We start from the raw sequence: 21,848 nt of genomic DNA, 5'->3' as shown, positions 1-21,848 counted from the left end.
CTCCCGGGGGTCTCACAGACACGAGGGTGACATTCCCGGGGGTTTCAGGGACACGAGGGTGACACTCTCGGGGTCTCATGGACACGAGGGTGACACTCTCAGGGTCTCGGGGACACGAGGGTGACATTCCCGGGGGTCTCACAGACACGAGGGTGACACTCCCGGGGTTTCAGGGACACCAGGGTGACACTCCCAAGGGTCTCAGGGACACGAGGGTGACACTCTCAGGGTCTCGGGGACACGAGGGTGACACTCTCGGGGTTTCAGGGACACGAGGGTGACACTCCCGGGGGTTTCAGGGACACCAGGGTGACACTCCCGGGGGTCTCACGGACACCAGGGTGACACTCCCGGGGTTTCAGGGACACGAGGGTGACACTCCCGGGGTTTCAGGGACACCAGGGTGACACTCCCGGGGTCTCAGGGACACGAGGGTGACATTCCCGAGGGTCTAGGGGACACGAGGGTGACACTCCCGGGGGTCTCGGGGGACGGGAGAGCCCCCCCAAGCCTCGTGTCCCCCCAGTCCCGCAGCGATTTCATCGGGGGCCGCGTGGCCGTGGGCTGAGCCTGCCCTCGCAGGAGCAGTGCCTGGGGCTGGCCGTGCTGGACATGCTGCGCATCGCCAAGGAGCGGCGGGCAGAGCCCCGAGCAGCTCTGCAGCCACCTCAGGTGAGACGGGACCGAGTGGCCCTCGGGGGACAGCCCGGCATGGCTGGGGACAGCCTGGAGCCCCTGGGGACAGCCTGGAGCCCCTGGGGACAGTCTGGAACCCCTGGGGACAGCCGGCATGGCTGGGGACAGCCTGGAGCCCCTGGGGACAGCCTGGAGCCCCTGGGGACAGCCTGGAACCCCTGGGGACAGCCCGGCATGGCTGGGGACAGCCTGGAACCCCTGGGGACAGCCTGGAACCCATGGGGACAGTGTGGCACCCCTGGGGACAGTGTGGCACTCCTGGGGACAGTGTGGCACCCATGGGGGACAGCCTGGAACCCATGGGGGACAGTGTGGCACCCCTGGGGACAGTGTGGCACCCCTGGGGACTGTGTGGCACCCATGGGGACAGTGTGGCACCCATGGGGACAGCCTGGTGTCCATTGGGACAGCCTGGAACCCCTGGGGACAGCCTGGAACCCCTGGGGACAGCCTGACATCCCATGGGACACCCCAGCACCCCTGGGGACAGCGCAACACCCCCGGGGACACCCCGACACTCCTCAGGACACTCTGCCACCCCCGGGGACACCCCTGAGGACACCCCAGCACCCCCAGGGACACCCCCAGGGACACCCCGGTACTGCCGGGGACACCCCAACACCCCCGGGGACACCCCCGGGGACACTTTGCCACCCTCGGGGACACCCCAACACCCATTGGGACACTCTGCCACCTCCGGGGACACCCCCGGGGACACCCCTGCACCCCCGGGGACACCCCCGGGGACACTTTGCCACCCCCGGGGACACCCCAACACCCCTCGGGACACTCTGCCATCCCAGGGACACCCCGGGGACACCCCCAGGGACACCCCGGTACCGCCGGGGACACCCCAACACCCCCGGGGATACCCCAACACCCCTCGGGACACTCTGCCACCTCCGGGGACACCCCCGGGGACACCCCTGCACCCCCGGGGACACCCCCAGGGACACCCCGGTACCCCCGGGGACACCCCAACATCCCCGGGGACACACCTGCACCTCCGGGGACACCCCCGGGGACACCCCAACACCCCTCGGGACACTCTGCCACCTCCGGGGACACCCCCGGGGACACCCCAACACCCCTCGGGACAGTCTGCCATTCCCGGGGACACCCCCGGGGACACTCTGCCACCCCCGGGGACACCCCGGCACCCCTCGGGACAGTCTGCCACCCCTGGGGACACCCCCGGGGACACCCCTGCACCCCCGGGGACACCCCCGGGGACACCCCAACACCCCTCGGGACAGTCTGCTATTCCCGGGGACACCCCCAGGGACACCCCCGGGGACACCCCCGGGGACACCCCGGCACCCCCGGGGACGCCCCCGGGGACACCCCCGGGGACACCCCCGGGGACACCCCTGCACCCCCGGGGACACCCCCAGGGACACCCCGGCACCCCTCGGGACACTCTGCCATCCCCGGGGACAGCCCCGGGGACACCCCTGCACCCCCGGGGACACCCCCAGGGACACCCCGGTACCGCCGGGGACACCCCCGGGGACACTTTGCCACCCCCGGGGACACCCCAACACCCCTCGGGACACTCTGCCATCCCCAGGGACACCCCCAGGGACACCCCGGTACCCCCAGGGACACCCCAACACCCCCGGGGACACCCCGCACCTCCGGGGACACCCCCGGGGACACCCCTGCACCCCCGGGGACACCCCCAGGGACACCCCCGGGCACACCCCGGCACCCCCGGGGACACCCCAACACCCCTCGGGACACTCTGCCACCCCCGGGGACACCCCCGGGGACACTCCGGCACCCCTCGGGACACTCTGCCACCCCCGGGGACACCCCCGGGGACACCCCCGGGGACACCCCGGCACCCCCGGCACACGCAGCTCCGGCTCCCCGCAGTTACAAGTCGTGCCTGCCCGCTCCGCTGCGGAGCCAGATCGAGCAGCACAACTTCGTGACCCGCAAGCGCCTCCGCCGCCGCTTCGGCAAATCCCTGCGGCGCCTGGGGGGCTGCTGCCACACGGACGGGCCGCAGCTGAAGCTCAAATACCTGCTGGACCTGGAGCGGCTGCAGCGCCGCCGCAGCGAGGAGACCTTCCCGGCGCGCTCGCCCGGCTCCGCCGCGCCCATCGCCATCCACGTGTCCGGCGACAGCGGCGTGGCCTGGAGCTGCGGCGGCTCCGAGGTGCTCGGGGGAGCGGCCGGGAGCCGGGGAGCCCCCGCGGAGTGGCGGGGTTGTCACCCTCCCTCCGTGTGACACTCTCGTAGAGCCGCCAGCACTTCTGCGACTTCCCCGACATCGCCGACATCAGCATCAAGCAGGCGGCGAGTCGCGATGGAGGCGCCGCGGAGAACCGGCTGGTCACCGTCACCAAGGTGGACAACCGGGTGCTGGTGAGCTCGGGGAGGGTTTGGGGAGCCCCCCCGGAGGGCTGGAGGGGATAAGGGGTGACCCCGAGGCCGGCGCAGGAGGTGGAGTTCGGCACGCTGAGGGAGGCTCGGTCCTTCGTGGCGCTGCTCGATGGCTACTACCGGCTGACGGCGGGATGGCCAGCACTACTTCTGCAGGGAGGTGGCACCTCCGAGGCTGCTGGAGGACCTGGAAAATCAGTGCCACGGGCCCATCAGGTGGGCACCGGGACACCCCCGAGCAGCCCCGAGCCCGAGGAGAGGAGGGAAGGGAGGGGATGGGACGTACCGGGACATCACGGGGACACAGCGGGACACACCCCGGGACACACCCCGGGACACACCCCGGGACAGCCCGGGACAGCCCGGGACATCCTGGGACACCTCGGAACACCCCAGGGCACCCCAGGGACAGCCCGGGACAGCCCGGGACATCCTGGGACACCTCGGAACACCCCGGGACAGCCCCGGGGACACCTCACGACACCCCCACGACACCCCAGACCACTCTGAACACCCCCGGAACACCCCAGGACACCCCCGGGACACCCCCAGGGACACCCCACGATACCCCCAGGACACCCCCGGAACACCCCCAGGGACACACCAGGATACCCCCAGGACACCCCAGAACATTCCGAACATCCCCGGGACACCCCGAACACCCCCACGACACCCCAGAACACCCCGAACACCCCCAGGACCCCCCTGGGACACCCCCAGGACACCCGCAGGGACACGGGCGGGTCCCCACGGGGATCTGCCGGCTTTGGGGGGGCACGGGGGGTGTCCCCGAGGGGCAGCACGGCCACCCCTGCCCTTGGCAGTGCCGAGTTCGCCGTGCACAAGCTGGAGGCGGCCGGGGGGGCCCCGGGGCTGTTCCTGCTGCGCCGCAGCCCCAGGACTTCGACAGTTTCCTGCTGACCGTCAGCGTCCAGGTGAGACCCCCGGCACACCGGGCACGGGGACAGGGGGACACCGGGGGGCACCGGGGGGCACCGGGAGAGCGGCTGAGGGAGGGAAACACAGCCCTGGTACCTGTGGGGACACGGGGACACGGGGACAGGGGAACACGGGGACAGGGGGACATGGGGACAAGGGGACACGGGGACAGGGGGACACGGGGACATGGGGACAGGGGGACATGGGGACACGGGGACACGGGAACAGGGGGACACGGGGACATGGGGACAAGGGGACATGGGGACAAGGGGACACGGGGACAGGGGGACACGGGGACATGGGGACACAGGGACATGGGGACACGGGGGAAAGGGGGACAGGGGGACAGGGGGACAGGAGGACATGGGGACACGGGGGAAAGAGGGACACGGGGACACGGGGACACGGGGACACGGGGACACGGGGACACGGGGACACGGGGACATGGGGATATGGGGACAGGGGGACAGGGGGACACGGGGACAGGGGGACAGGAGGACATGGGGACACGGGGGAAAGGGGGACACGGGGACACGGGGACATGGGGATATGGGGACACGGGGGACATGGGGATATGGGGATATGGGGACACGGGGATGGTGACATGGGGACGGTGACACGGGGCAGTGACAGGGGGATGTGACATGGGGACGGTGCCACCCACCGTGTCCCTGCGGGGCAGGTGGGGTTTGGGGGTTCCCAGGGGTCCCCACGGGATGGGTTGGGGGCTCCAGGGGGTGCCCTCCGGAGGGGCTGTGGGGTCCCGACTGGAGGGGTCGGGGTCTCCGGGGGTCCCCACGATCTGGGTCGGGGTCTCCGGGGGATCCCCACGTTCTGGGTCGGGGTCTCCCGGGGGTCCCCATGATTTGGGTCGGGGTCTCCGGGGGTCCCCACGTTCTGGGTCGGGGTCTCTTGGGGGTCCCCACGTTCTGGGTCGGGGTCTCCGGGGTTCCCCACGTTCTGGGTCGGGGTCTCCGGGGGTTCCCCACGATCTGGGTCGGGGTCTCCGGGGGTCCCCACGTTCTGGGTCGGGGTCTCCGGGGGATCCCCACGTTCTGGGTCGGGGTCTCCCGGGGGTCCCCATGATTTGGGTCGGGGTCTCCGGGGGTCCCCACGTTCTGGGTCGGGGTCTCTTGGGGGTCCCCACGTTCTGGGTCGGGGTCTCCGGGGTTCCCACGTTCTGGGTCGGGGTCTCTTGGGGGTCCCCCTGATCTGGGTCGGGGTCTCCGGGGGTTCCCATGTTCTGGGTCGGGGTCTCCGGGGGATCCCCACGTTCTGGGTCGGGGTCTCCGGGGGATCCCCACGTTCTGGGTCGGGGTCTCTTGGGGGTTCCCATGATCTGGGTCGGGGTCTCCGGGGGATCCCCATGATCTGGGTCGGGGTCTCCGGGGGTCCCCACGTTCTGGGTCGGGGTCTCCGGGGTTCCCCACGTTCTGGGTCGGGGTCTCTTGGGGGTCCCCACGTTCTGGGTCGGGGTCTCCGGGGTTCCCACGTTCTGGGTCGGGGTCTCCGGGGGATCCCCATGATCTGGGTCGGGGTCTCCCGGGGGATCCCCATGATCTGGGTCGGGGTCTCTTGGGGGTTCCCACGTTCTGGGTCGGGGTCTCCGGGGTTCCCTGATCTGGGTCGGGGTCTCCGGGGGATCCCCACGTTCTGGGTCGGGGTCTCCGGGGGATCCCCACGTTCTGGGTCGGGGTCTCCGGGGTCCCCACGTTCTGGGTCGGGGTCTCCGGGGTTCCCACGTTCTGGGTCGGGGTCTCTTGGGGGTTCCCATGATCTGGGTCGGGGTCTCCCGGGGGATCCCCACGTTCTGGGTCGGGGTCTCTTGGGTTCCCATGATCTGGGTCGGGGTCTCTTGGGGGTTCCCACGTTCTGGGTCGGGGTCTCCGGGGGATCCCCATGATCTGGGTCGGGGTCTCCGGGGTTCCCACGATCTGGGTCGGGGTCTCCGGGGTCCCCTAATCTGGGTCGGGGTCTCGGGGGTCCCCAGACGCGCTCCGGCCGGGATTACAAGCGCTGCCGGATCCGGCGGGACGAGCGCGGGCAGCTGCGGCTGGCGGGGGCGGCGCGGAGCTTCCGCAGCCTCCGGGAGCTGCTGGGCACCTACGGGCAGCGGGGGCTGCAGGCAGAGGGGGCCCCGCTGCGCCTGGACAGACCCTGCGCCCCCCGACCCAAAGGTGACACCGGGGGGGTCACAGAGAGGGGATGGGGGGTCATGGAGAGGCTGTGTGACGTCATGGAGTGATTTTGTGACGTAATGGAGTGCTTGTGTGACGTCATGGAGTGCTCGTGTGACGTCACGGAGTGGTTGTGTGACGTCATGGAGTGGCTGTGTGATGTCACAGAGTGGTTGTGATGTCACAGAGTGGTTGTGATGTCACAGACCAGGATGTGAGGTCACAGAGTGGCTGTGTGATGTCATAGAGTGTACGTGATGTCACATACCAGGCTGTGATGTCACGGAGCAGTCTGTGATGTCATAGAGTGGCTATGATGTCACAGAGCAGACTGTGATGTCACAGATCACCTGTGTGACATCACAGACCACTTGTGTGACACCACAGAGCACCTGTGTGATGTCACAGAGCACCTGTGTGACGTCACAGAGCACAAGTGTGATGTCACAGACCACTTGTGTGACACTACAGAGCACCTGTGTGACGTCACAGAGCACATGTGTGACATCACAGAGCACCTGTGTGACATCACAGACCACTTGTGTGACACCACAGAGCATCTGTGTGATGTCACAGAGCACCTGTGTGACGTCACAGAGCACTTGTGTGACATCATAGAGCACTTGTGTGACATCATAGAGCACGTGTGACATCACAGAGCACCTGTGATGCCACAGAGCAGACTGTGATGTCACAGAACACCTATGTGACGTCACAGCGCACCCGTGTGACATCACAGAGCACCTGTGTGATGTCACAGAGCACCTGTGTGATGTCACAGAGCACCTGTGTGACACCACAGAGCACCTGTGTGATGTCACAGATCACCTGTGTGACGTCACAGAGCACCTGTGTGACATCACAGAGCACCCGTGTGACATCACAGCGCACCTGTGACGTCACAGAACACCCGTGTGACGTCACAGCGCGAGCTGCTCCAGCCCAGCGCAGCCTCTCCCGCTCCCATCCCGGGGTCCCCCCCCGTGCCAGCCGCCCCTGACGCCCCCTGTGCCCCCCAGAGCGCTCCAACCTGCTGATCGTGCGCAGTGGGGTGCCCCGGCCCCCCGGCTCCCCCCGGCAGCGCCGCCCCCAGCAGATGACGTTCCACAAGATCCACCCGCACAGCCTGACGCGGGTACGGCAGGGACACCCCCGGGGGGGTGGGGACACACGGTGACACCCTCAGCAATGTCCCCGTGTCCCCCCAGGGTGAGAGCCTGGGCCAGGGCTCCTTCACCCGCATCTACCGGGGGGTGAGGCGGGAGCAGGACGGGGAGGACGGGCCCCGGCAGAGCCCGGTGGTGCTCAAGGTGATGGACGGCGGCCACCGCGACTGCCTGGAGGTGAGCGGTGACAGCCGGGGTGGCACTCGGGGTGGCACTCGGGGGTGGCACCTGGGGGTGGCTCCTGGGGGTGGCACTTGGGGGTGGCACCTGGGGGTGGCACTCGGGGGTGGCAGTCAGGGATGACACCCGGGGTGGCACTCGGGGTGGCGCTTGGGGGTGGCACTTTGGGGAGGCACTCGGGGGTGGCACTCGGGGATCCCCGAGCAGCGCCCTGAGCCGCCTGTCCCTGTCCCTGTCCCTGTCCCTGTCCCTGTCCCTGTCCCTGTCCCTGTCCCTGTCCCATCCCTGTCCCTGTCCCTGTCCCTGTCCCTGTCCCTGTCCCTGTCCCTGTCGCTGTCGCTGTCGCTGTCCCTGTCCCTGTCCCTGTCCCTGTCCCCATCCCTGTCCCTGTCCCTGTCCCTGTCCCTGTCCCTGTCCCTGTCCCTATCCCTGTCCCTGTCCCTGTCCCTGTCCCTGTCGCTGTCCCTGTCCCTGTCCCTGTCCCTGTCCCTGTCCCTGTCCCTGTCCCTGTCCCTGTCCCTATCCCTGTCCCTGTCCCTGTCCCTGTCCCCATCCCTGTCCCTGTCCCATCCCTGTCCCTGTCCCTGTCCCTGTCCCTGTCCCTGTCCCTGTCCCTGTCCCTGTCCTTGTCCCTGTCCCTGTCCCTGTCCCTGTCCCTGTCCCTGTCCCTGTCCCATCCCTGTCCCTGTCCCTGTCCCTGTCCCTGTCCCTGTCCCTGTCCCATCCCTGTCCCTGTCCCTGTCGCAGTCCTTCCTGGAGGCGGCCAGCACCATGAGCCAGCTGTCCCACAGGCACCTGGTGCTGCTGCACGGCGTCAGCCTCGGCAAGGACTGTGAGTGTCGGGCGGGGTGACACCCCTGAGCCCAGTGTGACACCCCTGAGCCCAGGGTGACACCCCTGAGCCCAGTGTGACACCCCTGAGCCCAGGGTGACACCCCTGAACCCAGTGTGACACCCCTGAACCCAGTGTGACACCTCTGAGCCCAGTGGGACACCTCTGAGCCCAGTGTGACACCCCTGAACCCAGTGTGACACCCCTGAGCCCAGTGTGACACCCCTGAGCCCAGTGTGACACCCCTGAGCCCAGTGTGACACCCCTGAACCCAGTGGGACACCTCTGAGCCCAGGGTGACACCCCTGAACCCAGTGTGACACCCCTGAGCCCAGGGTGACACCCCCGAGACCCTTGAGACACCCCCGAGACCCTTGTGACCCCCTTGAGACCTTTGTGACCCCCCTGTGACCTTTGTGACACCCCCGAGACCCTTGTGACCCCCCCTGAGACCTTTGTGAGCCCCCCAAGACCTTTGTGACACCCCCAAGACCTTTGTGACACCCCTGAGACCCTTGTGACCCCCCCTGACCCCAGTGTGGCACCCCCTGAGCCCTTTGTGACCCCACTGACCCCAGTTTGGCCCCCCTGTCCCCTTTGTCCCCCCTGCCCCCTTTGTGACCCCCCTGTCCCCTCTGTCCCCCCTGTCCCCTCTGTCCCCCCTGTCCACCCTGTCCCCTTTGTCACCCCCCCTGTCCCCTCTGTCCCCTCTGTCCCCCCTCTCCCCCGTGTCCCCCCTGTCCCCCCCGTCCCCCGTGTCCCCCGTGTCCCCCGTGTCCCCCCCGTCCCCCGTGTCCCCCCTGTCCCCTGTGTCCCCAGGTGTGATGGTGCAGGAGCACGTCCCGCACGGGCCCCTGGACCTGTACCTGCGGCAGAGGCGCGGCGCGGTGGCCACGGGCTGGAAACTGGCGGTGGCCAAGCAGCTGGCCTACGCCCTCAACTACCTGGTGAGCTCCGGCGGATTCATCCCGCGGATTCATCCCGTGGATTCATCCTGTGGATTTATCCCATGGATTCATCCCGTGGATTCATCCTGTGGATTCATCCTGTGGATTCATCCTGTGGATTCATCCCATGGATTTATCCTGTGGATTTATCCTGTGGATTTATCCCGTGGATTTATCCCATAGATTCATCCCGTGGATTTATCCCGTGGATTTATCCCATGGATTCATCCTGTGGGTTCATCCCGTGGATTCATCCTGTGGATTCATCCTGTGGATTCATCCCGTGGATTTATCCTGTGGATTCATCCCGTGGATTCATCCCGTGGATTCATCCTGTGGATTCATCCTGTGGATTCATCCTGTGGATTCATCCTGTGGATTCATCCCGTGGATTCATCCCGTGGATTCATCCCGCAGATTTATCCCATGGATTTATCCCGTGGATTCATCCCGTGGATTCATCCCGTGGATTCATCCCGTGGATTTATCCCATGGATTTATCCCGTGGATTTATCCCATGGATTTATCCCATGGATTTATCCCGTGGATTCATCCCGCGGATTCATCCTGTGGATTTATCCCGTGGATTTATCCCATGGATTTATCCCGTGGATTTATCCTGTGGATTTATCCCGTGGATTTATCCTGTGGATTTATCCCGTGGATCTCCGGGATCCAGGTGCCCCGGGGGATGCAGCAGAGGCACAACGGGAATTCCTCGTGTCCATGTGCTGTGGATCCCACACATCCCGATCCCATGGATCCCACGGATCCCATGGATCCCACGGATCCCACAAATCCCGATCCCGTGGATCCCACACATCCTGATCCCATGGATCCCATGGATCCCACAAATCCCAATCCCGTGGATCCTACACATCCTGATCCCATGGATCCCATGGATTCAATGGATCCCACACATCCTGATCCCATGGATCCCACACATCCCGATCCCACAGATCCCACAGATCCCACAGATCCCACGGATCCCACAGATCCCCACCCCACAGCTCCCAATCCATCTCCCACGGCTCCCACCCATCCTTGGTGCCCCCCCCAGCCCAGCCCAGCACCTGGGACCACCCTGAGGGTCCCGATCCCTCTTGACCCCCGATCCAGGAGGACAAGAAAATCCCGCACGGGAACGTCTCCGCTAAGAAGGTGCTGCTGGCCCGGGAGGGGGACACGGCCGGGGGGAGCCCCCCCTTCATCAAACTCAACGACCCCGGGGTCAGCGTCACCGTCCTGGCCCGGGACAGTGAGTGAGGGGCTCGGGGGGTCCCGGGGGGCTGGGCTTGGGGTCCTGGATTTGGGTTTGGGGTCCCGTGCTCATCCTCGATGGGGAATCCTGGCTGTGGGGTCTGGGTCCCAGATCTGGGTTTGGGGTCCTGGATTTGGGTTTGGGGTCCTGGCTGTGGGGTCTGGGTCCCAGATCTGGGTTTGGGGTCCTGGATTTGGGTTTGGGGTCCTGGCTGTGGGGTCTGGGTCCCAGGTCTGGGTTTGAGAGCTGGATTCCAGCGATGCGTTCAGGGTGCTGGCAATGGGTGTGGGGTCCTGGTTCTGGGTGTGGGGTCCTGTTCTGGGTGTGGGGTCCTGGCTGTGGGGTCCTGGTCCTGTGCTCCTCCTCAAAGTGGGGTCCTGGCTGTGGGGTCCGGATCCCAGCTCTGGGTTTGGGGTCCTGGTTCTGGGTGTGGGGTCCTGGTTCTGGGTGTGGGGTCCTGGCTGTGGGGTCCGGATCCCAGCTCTGGATTTGGGGTCCTGGTTCTGAGTGTGGGGTCCTGGTTCTGGGTTTGGGGTCCTGGTTCTGGGTTTGGGGTCCTGGTTCTGGGTGTGGGGTCCTGGTTCTGGGTGTGGGGTCCTGGTTCTGGATTTGGGGTCCTGGTTCTGGGTGTGGGGTCCTGGTCCTGTGCTCCTCCTCAAAGCGGGGTCCTGGCTGTGGGCTCAGAATCCCTCTCATCAAACCCAACCACCCCGGGGTCGGGGTCACCCTCCCGGCCCGGGCCATGGAGTGAGGGGGTCCCGGGGGGTTCTGGGGGTGCGGGACCCCCGCGGGTGCTGAGCGGGGCCGGGCGCCCCGCAGCGCTGCTGGAGCGGATCCCGTGGGTGGCCCCCGAGTGCATCAGCGAGCCCGGGAGCCTGGGGCTGCCGGCCGACAAGTGGGGCTTCGGAGCCACCCTGTGGGAGATCTTCAGTGGGGGGAACATGCCCCTGAGCCTGCTGGAGCCCCAGAGGGTGAGGCTGATCCCAGCGTCCCGCTGGATCCCGGAATTCCTGCCCCATCCCCCTGGATCCCGGAATTCCTGACCCATCCCCCTGGATCCCGGAATTCCTGACCCATCCTCCTGGATCCCGGCATTCCTGACCCGGCATTCCTGCCCCATCCCCCTGGATCCCGGAATTCCTGTCCCATCCTCCTGAATCCCAGCATTCCTGACCCGGCATTCCTGCCCCATCCCCCTGGATCCCGGAATTCCTGACCCGGCATTCCTGCCCCATCCCCCTGGATCCCGGAATTCCTGTCCCATCCTCCTGAATCCCAGCATTCCTGACCCAGCATTCCTGCTCCATCCCGCTGGATCCTGATCCTTCTGCCCCATCCCTCTGGATCCCGGAATTCCTGACCCATCCCCATGGATCCCGGCATTCCTGACCCATCCCCCTGGATCCCGGAATTCCTGCCCCATCCCGCTGGATCCCGGAATTCCTGACCCGGCATTCCTGCCCCATCCCCCTGGATCCCGGAATTCCTGACCCATCCTCCTGGATCCCGGCATTCCTGACCCGGCATTCCTGACCCATCCTCCTGGATCCCGGAATTCCAGCCCCATCCCCCAGGATCCCGGAATTCCTGACCCATCCCCCTGGATCCCGGCATTCCTGACCCATCCTCCTGGATCCCGGCATTCCTGACCCGGCATTCCTGCCCCATCCCTCTGGATCCCGGAATTCCTGACCCATCCCCCTGGATCCCGAAATTCCTGCCCCAGCGTTCCTGCTCCATCCTGCTGAATCCTGGCATTCCTGTCCTGTCCTACCGCATCCAGCCCCTCCTTCCTCCACCCTCCTCTCCCTTCCCGTTTTATCCCAGCCCTTCTTCCCATCCCATCCCATCCCATCCCATCCCATCCCATCCCATCCCATCCCATCCCATCCCATCCCATCCCATGGATCCCATCCCATCCCATCCCATCCCATCCAATCCCTGTCCCCATCCCATCCCATCCCATCCCATCCCATCCCATCCCATCCCATCCCATCCCATCCCATGGATCCCATCCCATCCCATCCCATCCCATCCCATCCCATCCCATCCCATCCCATCCCATGGATCCCATCCCATCCCATCCCATCCCATCCCATCCCATCCCATCCCATCCCATCCCATAAATCCAACCCCATCCCATAAATCCCATCATTCCCATAAATCCCATCCCATTCCTCCTGCCCCATCCCCCTGCACCCTCCCCCAGCTCGGAGCCCTTCAGGGGCACTTTGGGGGTCCCACACCCCCCTGATCCCCCCTTCTCCCACCCTCCCACAGAAGCTGGAATTCTACCGGAGCCGCCAGCAGCTCCCGGCTCCCAAGTGGCCGGAGCTGGCGGCGCTGGTGGCCCAGAGCATGGAATACGAGCCCCAGCGCCGGCCCTGCTTCCGCGCCCTCATCCGCGACCTCAACGGCCTCATCAGCTCCGGTGGGCGCCGGCCCGGGCTGGGGGGGCCCGGGGGGACCCCACAGGAGCCTCACCCCCCCTCTCGCACAGACTACGAGCTGCTCTCGGACCCGTCCCCCACGGATGCGGCGCTCCGGGACGGCTTTTGGGGACGCGATTCCCTGGATCCCGAGCGCTTCCAGGAGCGGCACCTCAAGTACATCTCGCTGCTGGGCAAGGTGGGGGGCGCGGGACAGAGCCCGGACCCCAAAACTCAGCTCAGCCGCTCTTCCCTTCCTTGATTTGGGGTGTGGGACATCCCGGCTGTGCCGAGAAACAATTCCCGAGCATCTCTCCGTGTGTGTGGGATTTTGGGATGAGGCTCTGGGAATGTCGGGGGTATCCCAACACGCGGCTCCCCGCGTCCAGGGGAATTTTGGGAGCGTGGAATTGTGCCGCTACGACCCCCTGGGTGACAGCACGGGCGAGCTGGTGGCGGTGAAGAGGCTGCAGCAGGATTCGGCCAAGGAAATCCGGGATTTCGAGAGGGAGATCCAAATCCTGCACTCGCTGCAGCACGAGTTCATCGTCCGGTACCGGGGCGTCTGCTACAGCCGCGGTGAGCCGGGAATGGGGCTGGGAGTGGGGCGGGAATGGGGCAGGGAATGGGGAAGGAGTCTGGATGGGAATGGGGCGGGGAATGGGGCTGGGAGTGGGGCTGGGAATGGGGCAGGGAATGGGGCAGGGAATGGGGCTGGGAGTGGGGCTGGGAATGGGGCGGGGAGTGGGGCGGGAATGGGGCTGGGAATGGAGCTGGGAATGGGGCTGGGAATGGAGCAGGGATCCGGATGGGAATGAGGCTGGGAATGGGGCGGGGAATGGGGCGGGGAATGGGGCTGGGAGTGGGGCAGGGAATGGGGCAGGGAATGGGGCTGGGAATGGGGCAGAGGATGGGGCTGGGAATGGAGCAGGGAATGGGGCAGAGGATGGGGCAAGGATCCGGATGGGAATGGGGCAGGGAATGGGGCGGGGAGTGGGGCTGGGAATGGGGCAGGGAATGGGGCTGAGAATGGGGCAGGGATCCGGATGGGAATGGGGCTGGGAATGGGGCAGGGAATGGGGCTGGGAATGGGGCTGGGAATGGGGCTGGGAATGGGGCTGGGAATGGGGCAGGGAATGGGGCGGGGAATAGGGCGGGGAATGGGGCTGGGAATGGAGCAGGGAATGGGGCAGGGAATGGGGCAGGGATCCGGATGGGAATGGGGCAGGGAATGGGGCTGGGAATGGGGCTGGGAATGGGGCAGGGATCCGGATGGGAATGGGGCAGGGAATGGGGCTGGGAATGGGGCTGGGAATGGGGCAGAGGATGGGGCTGGGAATGGAGCAGGGAATGGGGCAGAGGATGGGGCAAGGATCCGGATGGGAATGGGGCTGGGAATGGGGCAGGGAATGGGGCTGGGAATGGGGCAGGGAATGGAGCAGGGAATGGGGCTGGGATCCAGATGGGAATAGGACGGGGAATGGGGCTGGGAATGGGGCGGGGATCAAGCTGGGAATAGGGCGGGGAATGGAGCAGGGAATGGGGCTGGGAATGGAGCAGGGATCCGGATGGGAATGGGGCGGGGAATGGGGCAGGGAATGGGGCAGGGAATGGGGCTGGGAATGGGGCGGGGAATAGGGCGGGGAATGGGGCGGGGAATGGGGCTGGGAATGGGGCAGGGAATGGGGCAGGGAATGGGGCTGGGAATGGGGCCGGGGAATGGGGCTGGGAATGGGGCAGGGAATGGGGCTGGGAATGGGGCTGGGAATGGGGCTGGGAATGGGGCTGGGAATGGGGCTGGGAATGGGGCAGGGAATGGGGCTGGGAATGGGGCAGGGAATGGGGCAGGGATCCGGATGGGAATGGGGCAGGGAATGGGGCGGGGAATGGGGCAGGGAATGGGGCTGGGAGTGGGGCAGGGAATGGGGCAGGGATCCGGATGGGAATGGGGCTGGGAATGGGGCTGGGAATGGGGCTGGGAATGGGCCTGGGATCCCCCATGGATGGCCGGGGCTGGATTTGGCCGCAGGAACGCGCGGGCTGAGGCTGGTGATGGAATTCCTGCCCAAGGGCTGCCTGCGGGATTTCCTGCAGCAGAACCAGCCCCGGCTGGAGCACAGCACGCTGCTCCTCTACGCCTGGCAGATCTGCAAGGTGGGATCGGGCCGGGAGCGCTGGGAACGGGGATGCTGCTGGCCCGGGATGGGGCTGGAACCATGCCATGGGTCAGCCGAGGGTCATTGTCCAGCCGGGATCTGCTCCAGGCCCGGGAATGCTGTCCCTGGCAGCAACTGAATCCCGGCCGGAGCAATGCCATGGGTCACCCAGGGGTCACCCAAGGGTCACCCAAGGGTCATTGTCCAGCCAGGACCTGCTCCAGGCCCGGGAATGCTGCTGGATCCTGACCCTGTCCTGGCTGGAGCAATGCCATGGGGCACCCAGGGGTCATCCAGGGGTCACCCAGAGGTCATCCAGGGGTCACCCAGGGGTCACCCAGGGGTCACTGTCCAGCAGGAATGAGCCCCTAGAGATGGTCACCCAGAGGTCACCCAGAGGTCACTCAGGGGTCACACAGAGGTCACCCAGGGATCACCCAGAGGTCACCCAGGGGTCACTGTCCATCCCCTGCAGGCTCCTGTCCCTGTCCTGGCCAGACCAATGCCAGAGGTCACCCAGGGGTCACCCTGGGGTCACTCAGGGCTCACCCAGGGCTCACCCAGGGCTCACCCAGGGCTCACTGTCCAGCCCCTGCAGTCTCCTGTCCCTGCAGCTGCTCTGTCCCCCCCTCACTGCCCCCTGGGGCTGCGCCCCAGCCAGGAGGAGCCCCCAGGGACCCTCACCCCGGCTGTTCCCCGGCCCTGGGGGCTCTGTCCCCTCCATCCTGCACCCCCCAGCAGGGCATGGAGTACCTGGGGGCTCTGTCACCCCCCAACCCCAGCAGGGCATGGAGTACCTGGGGGCTCTGTCACCCCTGGCAGGGCATGGAGTACCTGGGGGCTCTGTCACCCCCGGCAGGGCATGGAGTACCTGGGGGCTCTGTTACCCCCTGGGCAGGGCATGGAGTACCTGGGGGCTCTGTCACCCCCGGCAGGGCATGGAGTACCTGGGGGCTCTGTTACCCCCTGGGCAGGGCATGGAGTACCTGGGGGCTCTGTCACCCCTGGCAGGGCATGGAGTACCTGGGGGCTCTGTCACCCTGGGCAGGGCATGGAGTACCTGGGGGCTCTGTCACCCCCCAACCCCAGCAGGGCATGGAGTACCTGGGGGCTCTGTCACCCCCAAACCCCAGCAGGGCATGGAGTACCTGGGGGCTCTGTCACCCCCCAACCCCTGGCAGGGCATGGAGTACCTGGGGGCTCTGTCACCCCTGGCAGGGCATGGAGTACCTGGGGGCTCGGCGCTGCGTGCACCGGGACCTGGCCAGCAGGAACATCCTGGTGGAGAGCGACAGCCACGTGAAGATCGGAGATTTCGGGCTGGCCAAGCTGCTCCCGCAGGACAAGGATTATTACGTGGTGCAGGAACCCGGCCAGAGCCCCGTGTTCTGGTGAGGGATGCGATTCCAGCTCGGGAATCCCCTCGGAATGAATGTTGTTGATATTTATTTTATGGAAATTTTATTTAAAATTTTATTAAAAATTTCTGGTTATAAATGGGTAGCTTGTTATTGGATTTTGGCAGGTGTTATAGTGAATGTTATGTATAATGTTATGGTGATATGTTATCATATTGTTGGCAACTATATAGATAAATAATATATATCTAGATAAATAATATCTATTATAATATATATAAATAATATATATTATAATATATAAATAATATATATAATAAAATAATACATAAAAATAATATGGAAATAATAATTAATATAATAATATAATAATAATATAATAATAATTTAAAAATACAGAAAAATATTATTCGCAAATATATAGATTAATAATATATATAAATAATATATATTAAAATATATAAAAATAATGTATATTATATATATATAAATAATATACATAATAAAATAAGAAATAAAAATATATAAAAATATTTGGAAATATATAGATAAATAATATATATATATAAATAATATATATTATAATATATATAAATAACATATTATCTAGAAATAATATTTATAATTAAATAATAAATACAAATATCAAAAATATATTTCGCAAATATTATAACACATGTTATAATATAATGTTATGATGATATATTATAATATTATTCGCAAATATATAGATAAATTATATATACATAAGTATCTATTATAATATATATAAATAATATATATATAATAATACTTTGTTATTTATGTGTTTTTTATGGAATTAGAAGTTTAATCAAGGGACAATTAGGAGATAAAAATAAAGTATACATAAATTATATATACATGAATATCTATTATAATATATATAAATAATATATATAATAATACTTTATTATTTATGTATACTTTATACATAATAATATGTATAATAATATATATTAATAATATATTATATAGTCTATATTCTATATTCTATATATTATATATTCTATATATTATATATTTATTCTATATTCTATATTCTATATTCTATATTCTATATTCTATATTATATATTATATATTATATATTATATATTAATATAATATTATATATATTATATATAATATACTTTATACATTATATATATTATAATATATATAAATAATATATATAATAATACTTTATTATTTATGTATAATAATAATACTTTATTATTTATGTATACTTCATTTTTATCTCCTAATTTCCCCTTGATCAAACTCCTAAATTCCATAAAAAACACGTAAATAATAAAGTATTATTATATATATATTATTTCTATATATTATAATATATATATTATAAGAGATATTATTTATGCATACTTTTTATTTTTATCTCCTAATTGTCACTTTATTTTTATCTCCTAATTGTCACTTTATTTTCATCCCCTAATTGTCACTTTATTAAACTTCGATTTTACTTTTAAACTTTGAAACTTTTATTAAACTTCTAAATTCCATAGAAATCAGGTGAAGCTGTTTTTTCAGCCCTTTTCCGGCTGTTCCCGGCAGGTACGCGCCGGAATCCCTGGCTGACAACGTCTTCTCCTGCGCGTCGGACGCCTGGAGCTTCGGGGTGCTCCTGTACGAGCTCTTCACCTACAGCTCCAAGAGCAGGAGCCCCTCGGAGGTGAGGATTCTCCCGGGAAAGGAGCGGCCGTTCCCTCTGGGATCGGCTTTCCGTGGCCATCCCGGTGCCCAGCACATTCCCGGTGCCCGGGGCTGTTCCCGTTTCCCTGGGATATCCCATTTCCCAGCACACTCCCGGTGCCCGGGGCTGTTCCCATTTCCCAGCTCATTCCCATTTCCCAGCACATTCCCGGTGCCCGGGGCTGTTCCCGTTTCCCTGGGATATCCCATTCCTCAGCTCATTCCCATTTCCCAGCACATTCCCATTTCCCAGCACATTCCCATTTCCCAGCACATTCCCGGTGCCGGGGGCTGTTCCCGTTTCCCTGGGATATCCCATTTCCCAGCACATTCCCGGTGCTCAGGACATTCCCGTTTCCCTGGGATATCCCATTTCTCAGCACATTCCCAGTGCTCAGGATGACATTCCCGGTCCCCAGCACATTCCCAGTGTTCAGGGATATCCCATTTCCCAGCTCATTCCCATTTCCCAGCTCATTCCCATTTCCCAGCTCATTCCCATTTCCCAGCTCATTCCCGGTGTTCAGGGCTGTCCCATTTCCCTGGGATATCCCATTCCTCAGCCCATTCCCGGTGTTTCCCAGCCCATTCCCGGTGTTTCCCAGCCCATTCCTGGTGTTTCCCAGCCCATTCCTGGTGTTTCCCAGCGCATTCCCGGTGTTTCCCAGCCCATTCCCGGTGTTTCCTGGGACATTCCCGGTGTTTCCTGGAACATTCCCGGTGTTTCCCGGGACATTCCCGGTGTTTCCCAGCCCATTCCCGGTGTTTCCCAGTGCATTCCCGGTGTTTCCCAGCCCATTCCCGGTGTTTCCCGGGACATTCCCGGTGTTTCCCGGTACATTCCCGGTGTTTCCCAGCCCATTCCCGGTGTTCCCGCAGGAATTCCTGCGCATGCTGGGCTCGGGCCGGCCTGCACAGATCGTTTGTCACCTGCTGGAGCTCCTCAAGGACAACCGGCGGCTCCCGGCGCCCTCCGGCTGTCCCTCGGAGGTGACACCGCTGTCCCCTGATGTCGCCGATGTCCCCCAGTGTCCCCTGATGTCTCCTGATGTCTCAATGTCCCGATGTCCCCAATGTCCCCTAATGTCCCCCACTGTCCCCAATGTCCCTCAATGTCCCCCGATGTCCCCTGATGTCCCCCACTGTCCCTCCATGTCCCCCGATGTCCTCCTGTCCCCCAATGTCCCTCAATGCTCCCCAATGTCTCGATGTCCCCAATGTCCCCTGATGTCCCCCACTGTCCTTCAATGTCCCCCAATGTCCCAATGTCCCCTGATGTCCCCGATGTCCCAATGTCCCCTGATGTCCCGATGTCCCAATGTCCCCTAATGTCCCCCACTGTCCCTTGATGTCCCCCGATGTCCCCCTGTCCCCAATGTCCCTCGATGTCCCAATGTCCCCCAATGTCCCTCAATGTTCCTCAATGTCCCCCGATGTCCTCTGATGTCCCTCGATGTCCCAATGTCCCTCAATGTTCCTCAATGTCTCAATGTCCTGATGTCTCCAATGTCCCCTGATGTCCCCAATGTCCCCTAATGTCCCTCAATGTCCCCCAATGTCCCCTGATGTCCCCCGATGTCCCTCGATGTCCCCCGATGTCCCGATGTCCCCATGTCACCAATGTCCCCCCAGGTGTACGCGCTGATGCTGAGCTGCTGGGCCTTCTCCCCCGGATCCCGACCCACTTTTGGGGAGCTGTCCCCCAAAATCGAGGAGCTGCGGGAGGGGCGGAGCAAAACTCGGGGGTAGCCCCACCCCCACCCCCCCCAGAATCCCACCGGGACCCCCAACCCACGGTGACACCTCCCTGTGTCCCCCAACCCACGGTGCCACCTCCCTGTGTCCCCCAACCCACGGTGACACCTCCCTGTGTCCCCCAACCCATGGTGACACCTCCCTGTGTCCCCCAGCCCTTCGGCTTTTCCCCCTTTTTCCCCCATTTTCCCTTTTTTTTCCCTCCCTCCATGGCGGAATTCGGCCTCATTTCATTAAAATTTGGGAAAATTTTGATCTCCTCAGCTTTTTCCCCTTTTTTCTCCTTTTTTTCCCCTTTTTTTTCCTTCCCTCCATGGCGGAATTCGGCCTCAGTTCATTAAAATTTGGGAAATTTTCCATTTCTTTGGCTTTTCCCCCTTTTTTCCCTCCCTCCACGTCGGAATTCAGCCTCATTTCATTAAAATTTGGGAAAATTTTCCATCCTTTCTTCTTTTCCCCCTTTTTTCCCCATTTTTTCCCCCTTTTTTCCCCCCTTTTCCCTCCCTCCATGCTGGAATTCAGCCTCATTTCATTAAAATTTGGGAAAATTTTCCATCCTTTTGGGTTTCTCCCCCTTTTTTCCCTCCCTCCACGTCGGAATTCAGCCTCATCCCATTAAAATTTGGGGAATTTTCCATCTCCTCAGCCGGATTTGGTTAAACCTGGCTGGGTTTTCCTGCCGGGATGAGGCGAGGGGAGCGGGATCGAGCATTCCCAGCCCCCCGGAATCCACCCCCGGAGCTCCCAGAGCCACAAATCCCCCCTGGAGCTGCGGAATCCGGGGATGGATCCGTGGATTTTGGGGCCCCGAGGAGTTGGTGCCGCCCCAGAGCCCCCCAATCCCGCGGGGACCCCGCGGGAACCCTCCCACCCCTGCCTCAGTTTCCCCGCGGGGAGGAGTTTCCAAGGAGCTCCAGGAGGCTCCTGGGATGGGATTTGTGGGAATATGGGATGGGAATATGGGATGGGATTTATGGGATGAGATTTCTGGGATGGAATTTATGGGATGGGATTTATGGGATGAGATTTATGGGATGGGATTTATGGGAATATGGGAATATGGGAATATGGGAATATGGGAATATGGGATGGGAAAATGGGATGGGATTTATGGGATGGGAATATGGGATTTATGGGATGGGATTTGTGGGATAGGATGCGATTTATGGGAATATGGGAAAATGGGAATATGGGATGGGAACATGGGATGGGATTGATGGAATGGGAACATGGGATGGGATCAATGGGATTGATGGGATTGATGATGGGATTGATGGGATTGATGGGATTGATGGGATTGATGGGATTGATGAGATTGATGGGATTGATGGGATTGATGGGATTGATGGGATTGATGGGATTGATGGGATCGATGGGATCGATGGGATTGATGGGATTGATGATGGGATTGATGGGATTGATGGGATTGATAGGATTGAAGGGATTGATGGGATTGATGGGATTGATGGGATGGGAATATGGGATGGGATTTATGGGATTGATGGGATTGATGGGATTGATGAGATTGATGGGATTGATGGGATTGATGAGATTGATGGGAACACGGGATGGGAACACGGGATGGGATTTATGGGATTGATGGGATTGATGATGGGATTGATGGGATTGATGGGATTGATGGGATCAATGGGATCGATGGGATTGATGGGATTGATGATGGGATTGATGGGATTGATGGGATTGATGATGGGATTGATGGGATCGATGGGATTGATGGGATTGATGATGGGATTGATGGGATTGATGGGATTGATGGGATTGATGATGGGATTGATGGGATTGATGGGATTGATGGGATCGATGGGATTGATGGGATTGATGGGATTGA

At 60.9% G+C, this 21,848-nt stretch overlaps 1 protein-coding gene across 1 annotated transcript in view; it reads left to right on the top strand.

Moving 5' to 3' along the window:
• JAK3 (Janus kinase 3) overlaps positions 1–20,554 on the top strand; it is a 23,606-nt gene extending 3,052 nt beyond the window's left edge. Inside the window, 24 exon segments of the mRNA XM_086862921.1 lie at positions 461–557; positions 560–639; positions 641–672; positions 2,575–2,860; positions 2,944–3,069; positions 3,145–3,219; positions 3,221–3,303; positions 3,912–3,976; positions 3,979–4,022; positions 6,017–6,203; positions 7,223–7,338; positions 7,412–7,546; positions 8,297–8,381; positions 9,201–9,328; positions 10,448–10,586; positions 11,409–11,560; positions 12,870–13,020; positions 13,090–13,217; positions 13,408–13,597; positions 15,048–15,172; positions 16,393–16,565; positions 18,107–18,224; positions 19,124–19,234; positions 19,877–20,554. Coding sequence (XP_086719047.1) covers positions 461–557; positions 560–639; positions 641–672; positions 2,575–2,860; positions 2,944–3,069; positions 3,145–3,219; positions 3,221–3,303; positions 3,912–3,976; positions 3,979–4,022; positions 6,017–6,203; positions 7,223–7,338; positions 7,412–7,546; positions 8,297–8,381; positions 9,201–9,328; positions 10,448–10,586; positions 11,409–11,560; positions 12,870–13,020; positions 13,090–13,217; positions 13,408–13,597; positions 15,048–15,172; positions 16,393–16,565; positions 18,107–18,224; positions 19,124–19,234; positions 19,877–19,993 — 2,943 coding nt within the window. The 3' untranslated portion in view covers positions 19,994–20,554.
• Positions 20,555–21,848: the final 1,294 nt, after the last annotated feature.

Source organism: Cyanistes caeruleus, chromosome 25, assembly GCF_971803275.1.
Source record: "Cyanistes caeruleus chromosome 25, bCyaCae1.hap1.1, whole genome shotgun sequence".
Lineage (NCBI taxonomy): Eukaryota > Metazoa > Chordata > Aves > Passeriformes > Paridae > Cyanistes > Cyanistes caeruleus.
Note: the sequence above shows the minus strand (reverse complement) of the source record. Positions and strands in the feature narration are given on the sequence as shown.